Here is a 10536-nt window from a genome sequence, read left to right on the forward strand (position 1 = left end):
AGGGGACAATGCACTCCCCTCGCCGCCATCTTCCTTCCAGTGAATTCCTATAATTTCATAACTGAAAACTAGTTTGAATTCATCACTGATATGTAACTTAATCATGTGGAAATTTAAAAACTGAATCATGCTAATTTATATTGAAAAGCAAGCCTTATTATCTGTTGGTAGTAAATACATCCTTTCCCCTCAATCCTTTAGTTCTCGTTCAGTTTGAGAAACCGTATTGCCAAGAAACAAGGGGAAACTTCACCAACAGAGACTGAGCTGAGAATAAAGGAGATCCTGGGGAAACTAGACCAACTGATCCCGCCCAGACCCTTCACCCATGAGGACACCACCACCAGTGCCACACACAGCACAGCCACCCTCCTCAACCCTAGAGACACATACTGCAGGGGGGACCAGCTAGACATCCTGCTGGAGGCAAGGGACCACCTGGGACACAGGAAGGAATATGGAGGGGACTTCCTTAGGGCCAGGATGTCCTCCCCAGCCCTGAAGGCAGGCACCTCAGGAAAGGTGACAGACTTCAACAATGGCACCTACCTTGTCAGCTTCACTCTGTTCTGGGAGGGCCAGGTCTCCCTGTCTCTCCTGCTCATCCACCCCAGTGAAGGGGTGTCGGCTCTCTGGAGGGCAAGGAACCAAGGCTATGACAGAGTGATCTTCACAGGCCAGTTTGCTAATGGCACCACCCTGGTCCTCTCTGAATGTGGCCTGGTCCTAAACACCAGTGCTGAGTTGTGCCAGTGCCTAGATGCGCGAGACCAGGAAGCCTTCTACTGCCTGAGGCCTCAGCATGTTCCCTGTGAGGCCCTGACTCTCATGAACACCAAGAATAGAAAAGTTTCCCATCTTACCAAGGAAGAATGGAAGCTCTTCCACAGGTAAACATGTCTTTAAATACAATAAGGGATAGCAAAGGTAGGCTTCAGGTGAGAACAAACTTTGTCTAATAGCTTTGTGTGATCAAGCTCCTTTATCATATCGATTGATGTTGACTAAATTATAATCAGATCCATCCTGCATAGTCAGCTCATCTGGTAGTGTGTTTAAAGGGCTTTTACAGGTCACCTCTAGAACTATTTGCTGAAAGGAGTCTAACCACCAAAGTACCCTGTACTGTATGTACTTACTGTTTTCCAGTGTTTATAAATACTTTCAGATTCAGTCATTTTTTATAAGTCAATATTTTCTATACTGTGTTTCATGGAATACAAATCCTACTCACTATTAATATATACCATTTCCCAAAAAGGTGAATATTATCATTATTTCACTTTATCCTTTAATCCAATGATTCATCAAATTCAGTAAATTATACCTCTTAACCGTCTCCTGAACCCAGTCATTTCTGTTTTATCACTATTGCCTTTATGCTTATTTAAGCTGTCAAACTACCTCAAAATTAGATTATTGCAACAATCTCCAGAGATGGTTTCTCTGCTCCCAATCAGGTCCTTCAATCTATTTTCTAACTAGTGTTTCCAAAATGAAAATGTTTTTACTTTCCTTGTTTAAAACCCTTAATGTGACCCCCTCCACATCCCACTTGGAACTAAGGATGAAATTTCAAACTAAGTTTACAAGAATTTGCCTAATTCTGCAGCCTCTTGTCTCACTCTATACTGCATTGCTGTCAGTCAAACTGAACACCTTTTATTTTATGAATGAATACACTGTCTCTCAACTCTTGCATTTCACAATCCTTGGTTTAGGAAGCACATCCTCCAGGAAGCCTTTTGTATTACAGAGTAAAGGGCTAACCCTATATTATTCTCTTGCATTTTGTTCTTTCACAACATAACATGTATTACACTATTAAAATTTCAATTCTCTTTTTACAAATTGGGCTAAATATAAACTTTGAGATTCAATAATTGTTAACTATTTTCACATTCTTTCATTCATTCATTTAATCATCCATTCAATTTATAGTCATCCCCTTCTGTATTCTAGACAAAGTTCTAAGTGTGGGGAATTAACCTTCTAGTGGGATAGAAAGACAACAAATAAATAAATTTGTAGCAGGTGAGTCATCAAAGTAAGGAATTTGAATGTGATGGTTGATAATTGTTCTAAAACATAATGATCAGATAAGGCCTGATTAAGTAGTCACCTGAAATGAAAGAGCAAGGTGCACAAATTTTGTGGGAAACACCATTCTCATGAATAGAAATAGGAACTGAGACAAGAACATGCTGGAAGGTTCCAGGAACCATCTGCAAGGGAGGCAGAACCTCAGGCCATCTCTGGGTATCAGGAAGCCATGGAGGGCCATCAATATGTCTCACAGGCCCAGCACAATGACACCAAGAAGATTCTCATTAACGGTGCATTGAAAGAAGGAATAGGTGAAATATACATCTTTGAAAAATTATTAAATTAGGTTATTTTGAGGAAGAACTCATCAGAAACTTTAACTTAAATATCCTGTCAGGAAGAGATAGATCATTTCCCAAACTTATTGGATGGCAGAACACTTATTTTTTGGATCAATTTGAGGGATTTTTAGTTACATCACTCAGGAACTACCTGCTATACAAAAGCCTTGGTTTTCTCTTATATGTTCAGAAGAGCAAACTGAATAGAATAATAACCTGGAAATTCAAGTTAAAATCCAATGCACACCTCATGATGACACAGTGGGTAAAATATAATTGACTACATCTCTATGAGATTTTCCCTCAACACTACCTCATTTTCGCTTCTCATTTTACCCATTAAGGTATAGAAAAATCTCTTTATCCTATGGCTCAGTCAAAAAATAAAAGACTGATCTTTTCAAATAATTTTTTAAATTAATAAACAAAGGAAACTGGTCATGAATATAAAGGACTGTCAGGGTAGGCAGGGATCACTTGGGTCTGATTCCATATTTCCCATTGGATGTATCTGGATCTCTCTTGAGGTACTCCTCATCGTAACTTGAGTTGGAAGAACCACAGTCTTCTAGCTGTATCTCAGCCAAAGTCCTGGTCTGGAAGATCTGCAAATCTTTTAAGTCCTAATCATGCTTTTGAAGTGAGCTGTACTCATGACAGTAACATGCTTTACTTCCCAAGAGACACATTTCCTTCCTAGATACCCTGCTCTCTTCAAGCTATCAGTTTCCATACCCCCCATGAAGGGATCGGAGTCTCTTCATGAGTGCTTAGTGCATATGCAAGGTACAGTTGGCTTCACACAGGCTTACAACCAAGAACTTCTCATGAACCTTTCTGTTGCTCCCTTCTTGGGCCCAAACCAGGTTCTCTGGTGTCTTTATTTCCCAAGAATCTAGGTACTAAGCCTGTTTTCCTTTCCTTTCTAGTAAATCAATTTCCTTACTAGGGCTCTCTCTTCCAACCCTAACTGTAGAATCAGAAATGCTACCTCCTCAGTTAGTCACATTTTCAAAGATAAGAGTCTTTTTCTTTTTCTTTAACTTTTTTTTAGTTGTAGGTGGACACAATACCTTTATTTTGTTTATTTATATGTGATGCTGAGGATTGGACCCAGGGCTTCCCACATGCTAGGTGAGTGTTCTACTGCTGAGCCACAACCCCAGCCCAAGTCTTTTTCTTTTGAACAGAGTTTTATGGATAATCATGATAAGAAAATAAACATGGGGTTACAACAGAAAGATATCATTATAAACAACACATTTCACAAGTCTCATGGTTACTATTATGGTCTTATAGACTTATTTCTAAAACATGATGCATGTACACAATCACAAAGACAGAAGACATTAAAATGAATGCCTTCATACCATTGATTCGTATTTTTAATCCTAATCTTACTACATCATCAAAGTTTGGTTTTAGTGACCAAATTTACAAGGTTATCAGGTTTTGGTCTCTTTCATTATCTTCAACCTTATCCAAGGCAGATGAAGAAGAATGTCAGTTTCCATTTTTTTCCATTGAATAATTATCATTTTTGAACAGTCTTTGAGTTATATGCCTCTCTCATATTAATGATCCTCAGGAAAATATTCTTGAGTGACTGTTATTATGCCCATTTTACAGACAAGGGAATTTAAGGACAAGTATGCTAAATAGCTTGGCCAAAGTCACATATCTAGTGAGTTGCAGAGTAGTATTCGGAACCCCAATCTACTTTATTTTTCAAGTCAGGGGACCATAGCACTGTCTCCCAGGGTTTCCACCACCATGAAGTTATCATTCCCTAGCCCCAGGGGCCTCTCATTTCTCCAGAGTATTACCCCCTTCATAGGGGGTTATATTATTCAGTTGACCTAAAACTGCTTTCCTAAAATTCAAGCAGTTATCCTCAATCTTGGAAAATATTCCTTATATATTTCCTAGAAATACCTGTGACTCTGTTCTGGAAGTTCTACCTTCCCCCAATGGTTTTCATCCTCATTGAATGAATTTGATTTTATCACATAGATTCACCAGCATATTTGTTAAGACTGATACCTGGAGGTGACACTTACTGTGCTGGGCACTTGGAAGGTTACAGTGAATGATAGAGTAACATGGTTCCTGCTGTCAAGGAGATATCAGACTAAGGAAAATAGACTCCTAGGGACTTGAGAAGGTGAGGGATGGCTGCAGATGAAACCACAGAGGTAGACACTCATAGGAGGTGGCATGCTAATGGTTTTTATCCTGAGGGTTGATGGTGAAAGATTATGAAAGATTCACATAGGAGAATAAGACAGGTAGCTGAGAGGTTGAGCCAAAAGATAAAATTTAGGACAGGGTTTTCAAAGTAATGGCCCTGGGCCCATAGCTTGACCTTCAAGACCTTGTTAGAATGATAAATTCCGAGGTTTACCTCAGAAGTACTGAATCGGAAATTCTGGGGTTGAGGTTCAGTAATCTGATTGGCAGTAAGTACTTCAGGTAATTTTGATGTGTGTTTGAGAAACACTGGCCCAGTGAAAGATTGAGGAGGGCCTGAATTACCACACTTGGCAAAGGTGAAGAAGATTGCTAGTGGTAGAGAACCACAGCAAAAACAAAAATCAAAGGATGGGCAGATAAATAGGTTTAATTTATTGCATTTGGAGGGCAAATCGTACTCCCTGAATTTCTAAAGTTCCAAACTTCTGACCCATTTACTTCATCCAGAATATTTTAAATATCAAAATAATGAAAAAACAAAGCATTTGGAGAGAGTTAAGAGTGGTTCAATCCATCCCAAACCATGATTCTTTCTTACTTTAATATCTGGACAGATGTTAACTTATTTTTTCATTTCTTGAAGTTCCAAAATAGGAGTTGAAATGATGAAGAACTTCAACTCCATCAAGGTGTTGCCATGTAACAGTAAGTTTGTGTGCTCTTGACTGTCAGATTCACAATTTACCCCTCTAAAGGACTTTCTTTCTTTGACACATTTATTCTACATTAACCATTTTGATATTTTATTTCCTGGGTCAAATGATATCAATCACCTTAGTCTTTAAAGAAGGAATTTTCTTACTACAAATTATTTTCATGTCAATTTAAACCAATTTTCATCCTGAGTCAGCTGGAAAAGTCTGGGAAAACCATTAATTTCAGTTGCCCTGTCTCAAAACATACAGACCATTTGTATTTGAACTTGAGGTTTATTCCCCCCAAACCAGTAGTTGGGTGCTAGTGCTATATGAAAACATCGTTGACGAGATGCACACATTCACAGTTAGGAAATTTCTCTGATGGATTCTAATTTAATTTTCAGCCAGACCTTCTCACTTAACATTCTATGAACTAGCAATTTCTGTGTTTTGTTTTGTTTTCCAATTTTATCACATGAACTTTCACAGTCATCACAAAGTCATCTCATTCGTAAAATGATGTTCTTGTTATACTGGAAGTAAAGTGAATTTCATTGAAGCAAATGACTTCCATTATAACAATTAACAGTTACACATTTACCAATTATCTTTTTTCTTCTTTTTTTGTGCATTCAGCAAATGTTTACTGGGGATCTAGAGCTTGCAAAGATCTCTGCTAAACACCTTGGACCTAGACCTAATGTTCACAATCTGTGAAAAAGATCCTTCCTCTGCCTGGGCAACTGTCATCTATGCCCAACTTTTATATCAAGGAAAGTTCTGAGACTCTTGAGCCACTCAAGTTCTCGTTACACTTTTTTTTTTTTTTAGACTTCCATATTGCCTGGAATAATTTCTACTAAAGTCAGGCAATTTCTTAGAAGATAGTAACTGACTGTTATTGTTTGGAGCCACCAAAAAATCTGACGTAATTCAAATTGAATAAATGTAAATTCCTAAATTTAGACCTCAACTCCCAACAATGTAAGTAGATGACAAAGATATGCTTTTAGGTAGCAAATATAGAAGTCGTCTCAGAATCTTACTGGAGTGAAGGTACAGTGTGAGTTGAATATAGTTTGGGCTATTTTAACAGAACAAGGAAGTCATGGCCCTGCTTGTTTTTCTGTTTTAGTCAGACCCTATTAAGAATATTATGTTCAGTTTGAGATATAATTAGACATCAAGGTTTATTGGTTAACCAGAGAATATGATTCTGGGACCCACAAAATAAACAATATGTGACTCTCATTTCATAAATGTGTTCATGGTTCTTTCATGGGTAAGTGGTTTGAAGAGAAGGAGTCTTATCAGCAAGGACAATGTCCTGGGTGAAATATTCAGCTGGACCACTGAGCCCTGCTGTTTTACTACCACGCATTTCACCCTGACTTTTGTTAACCATCTCACAGTTGAGTGGTCTCAGTGGGAAAGGTGGAGCCTGGGGAGCCATTACCAAGGCACAAGAGAAAACTGACCTCACTCCAAGAAAAACTGTCCAATGAGAGCTATTAATTTATTCCTTTAAAATGATTTCATTGAAGAAAAGAAGGCAGAGAGCCAAAAAAAGAGGGTGAGAGGAGAACAGGAAACAAAGGGCAAAAAGTGAGCAAAGTATTTCCCAAATAATTTGTGGTAATAAAAGTTACTTACTATGGGAATTTTTATTGCCAGAGAGTGAAAACACAAAAAAGAAATGTCAGATTGGAATGAAGAATCCCTCCCCCAGTGGTTACACGTTGGAGAGAAGTTGGATTTCAGCATTTTGCAAACAGATCAAGTTCAATACAATGCAAGATATAAGTGACTGCTTGAAAATGAAATTTATTTACCTCCTGGGAGACTCAACACTGCGCCAGTGGATGAATTCTTTTCTAAAAGTTGTGAAAAGTATGTGTTTCCTTTCTATTTTAAAATTATAGTTGACTTTTAAGAATATTTTAAAAATAATAATTAGAATTCTTTGCTTTCCTCTTCTGGTCTTTGTTTTGTTACTATGTTAAGTTTGCCAAATTTTTGGCTTTGAGTTTTTAATAGAAAGTTAAATCTTATTTTTTTAAATTACAGATATTAATACTATTTTTCCTCTTCATGTATGCTGATAAAAAGTTCAAAAACTTTCTTAAAATTGTGATGCATCTGATAAACTTCTCTACCTTGCCTAAACAGCAATTCTCTAGTTAGAAAAGATCTTGGTTAGATTTTATAGAAGCTGTATGCATTTTTAACTTGTACATTTTCCTTTTGTTAAAAGATTTATTGATTTGTTTTCCATCAGCCTTAAAATATTTTGATCATCCAGGAACCGGGTTCTTTAAAACACATGTTCTTCTGGATATCGAAAGAAAGATTTTGATTCAGTGGAAAAAACATAGTCATCCATTTGTTACTGAAAAGCTGTACTCTGTGAGAAATGAAAAGTATATCCAACAGGAAATTGACCAAGTGCCAGGAGACGATGACATGGTAATTGTCACTACCCTTGGCCAACACTTCAGACCCTTTCCAATCAACATTTTTATCCGTAGGGCCATCAATATTCAAAAAGCCATTAAACGTTTATTTTTGAGAAGCCCAGGGACCAAAGTGATACTTAAAACTGAAAACACCAGGGAGATACATGAAAATACTGAGATGTTTAGTGACTTTCATGGCTATATTCAGAATCTTATCATGAAGGATATTTTTGTGGATCTCAATGTGGGTATTATTGATGCTTGGGACATGACAATTGCATATTCCACTAATAATATCCATCCACCTGATTATGTTATTGAAAATCAGATTGGCATGTTTTTAAACTACATTTGCTAGAGGAAAAATACAGAAAAACAACAATCCTAGCCATTCTCTAGAGATGATCTCATATATACTGCAAGGATAGTTTAGCACAATTGAAGTCATGGGGAAACCAAATGTAAAAGAAATTAAATGGTAGGTAAGTATACATTTACCATTTCAACCATTTTTAAGTATGCAGTTCAGTGATGTTAAGTGCATCCACAATTTTATGCAATCATCATTATGATCCATCTTCAGAGCATTTTCATTATTCCAAACAGAAACTCTGTACCTATAGAACAATAACACCCTGTTCTGCCCTACATCCAACCCCTGGCAACTGCCATAGCATTTTCTGTCTCTATAAATTTGGCTGCTCTAGATGTCTTATACAAATGGAATCATAAAATACTTGTCATTTTGTGTCTGGCTTATTTCTCTTAGCACAGTATCTTTAAGATTTATCCTTACTGTAGCATGTATTAGAATTTCCTTTTAAAAGAATGAATTCATTTTAAAAGAATGAATGTTATTCCCTTGCATGTATATACCACATTTTGTTTATCCATTCACCTGTTGTTGTTGTTTTTACCAATTGGCCATTGTGAATAGTGCTACTGTGAAGAGGAAAATGAATTTAAAGGCCTGGAAACCCAATGCTGAGCCTGATATATAAATAGACAATCATCATCATCTAAGAAATGTATAAGCCAGAATGCATAGTCTAAATGATTCAAATTTAGAAAAAAAACATGTGATTTATAGGAGAAAGCTTAATGGCCTCAAAAAAATGTCTTCTTGCTTAGAAAAATTACTTGAACTTTTGTAACCAATTGTTCTCTAGATTCCATTAAGACTCATGGATCACAATCTCAAACCCACACATTCATTGAAAGAAACCAACTTAGTATTATGAAAGTGTATAGACCTGAAACCCTAGTACTTGCTGACTGCAATAGTGTGATATGGTATCCCCTCTAGAGGTCTTCATATCACTTCGTAAGATTTCTCTCTAAATATTCCTCTTATCATAATAGGATCTACCCTTTCCATTCATATACTCTACTTCTAAAAATTTGGAATATTAATACCAAGGATGAGTTTCCTGTTTGGATTGTGTTTCTAAGTGGGAGGAAGTAGCACTGTAATGCTATACCATCAGGACAAAGCCCAAGTTGTACAGCTTAAGACTAGACTCCTCTAAATAAGGGAACTCATATTTTTAAAAAAAATGTGTTCCCTGTATTGAACTACTCATTAGCTCTAATTTTTCCTGCAGGATATTTTTAAATATCTAATTACTTCCAACCATTGCATCATTAATTGCTTATGTGAATTATCATTTTCATGCCCTGGTCTCCTCAAATTCCTTCAGCCCAGTTTTTCTATGACACAGTTTCTAGTTTTCTTACCATTAATCTTCAAGTGCACTGAAGTTTGCCTACATTAGTCTGTATGCCTTCCACCCCATTTCTTACCTTAACAAATTGAATGCTGTGATTTAAGTCAGTCCAGAATAATGAGGGTCTGTGACTTTTCTTCTTCTAGAATTTCCCTATACAATATAACAGGCATTGGTCAAATGTGATTGTTTAAATTTAAATTTAATTAAATTAAAAGTCACTTTTTTTCAATTCCACTAGTCATATTTCAAGCATTCAATAACCACATGCAGCTAGTGGCGTTGTATAGACAGCACAATATATGCTTGCATTGTTCTCTAGACAGTTTTTTAAAGTTTGATGGTGGTATTGGGGTATGTTTCAAAAAATAAAAACAGTAATAGTTTACAATTGTTTATAATTGTGAGAAAAATGTCATTAAATTGTTCATTTAAAATTTTCCTTTGTAATTTATAATCAATAGTTTTCAGGTAGTACCCTTTAAAATATAACACCTCCACTTGATGATATTACTTCTGTGTAATTATAGCAAATTATCTTCTCTGCAGTTTCTCACATCAAAACTCTTTTATCTGTAATAATAACAAATTTTGTATTCCATAGATACTTAAATGAAACTTCAAGTTTAAGTCTATATATTTCTGTATAGTGAGGTCTACTAATTTAAAATCACATTTTGTCTATTATATATTATCATATTTGATATTAAATATATTTATATGTGGCAAATGATTCTAAAATAAAATTTAATCCACACACACAAAAAGTCATCAGATGTTGGTAATTGTCAAATTTCTGATTTTTAAGTTGTTTACTTCTTATTCATTCTTTTAAAAAACCTTGGTGTCTAAATATCTTAATATTTCATCCTTGAAATGATAGTTTTATATTAGAACAGATGTTTACTAGGTTGTTAACATACAAGATTGGAGAAAGTAACTTGAAACCATAGATATGTTTTTTTTTTCTATTATTATAAAGCCTCTTTCAAAAACAATTTATGCACAATGGAGTGAGATGAGGCTAGAAACCAATAGCAGAAGGAAAAAAATCCAAAAATATGTAGAAATTTAA

At 35.9% G+C, this 10536-nt stretch overlaps 1 protein-coding gene across 1 annotated transcript; it reads left to right on the forward strand.

Annotated features, from left to right (window-relative positions):
* Positions 1–255: 255 nt before the first annotated feature.
* Positions 256–8092, forward strand: LOC114089003 (NXPE family member 2-like). Its single transcript, XM_027930764.2, has 4 exons — positions 256–890; positions 5224–5285; positions 6953–7168; positions 7557–8092. Exons 1-4 carry the CDS (start codon positions 484–486, stop codon positions 8090–8092), a joined length of 1221 nt encoding a protein of 406 aa, XP_027786565.2. The 5' UTR covers positions 256–483.
* The last annotated feature ends 2444 nt before the right edge of the window (positions 8093–10536 follow it).

The sequence above is a fragment of the Marmota flaviventris genome, chromosome 9 (genome assembly GCF_047511675.1).
Source record: "Marmota flaviventris isolate mMarFla1 chromosome 9, mMarFla1.hap1, whole genome shotgun sequence".
Taxonomy (NCBI): Eukaryota; Metazoa; Chordata; class Mammalia; order Rodentia; family Sciuridae; genus Marmota; species Marmota flaviventris.

Excerpts from the sequence above, each read along its gene's own strand:
- LOC114089003 (XM_027930764.2), top strand. The coding sequence starts at position 484 with ATGTCCTCCCCAGCCCTGAAGGCAGGCACCTCAGGAAAGGTGACAGAC. Across the intron at positions 891-5,223 it reads GAATGGAAGCTCTTCCACAG|TTCCAAAATAGGAGTTGAAA; the intron begins GTAAACATGTCT and ends CATTTCTTGAAG. Across the intron at positions 5,286-6,952 it reads CAAGGTGTTGCCATGTAACA|AGAGTGAAAACACAAAAAAG; the intron begins GTAAGTTTGTGT and ends TTTTATTGCCAG.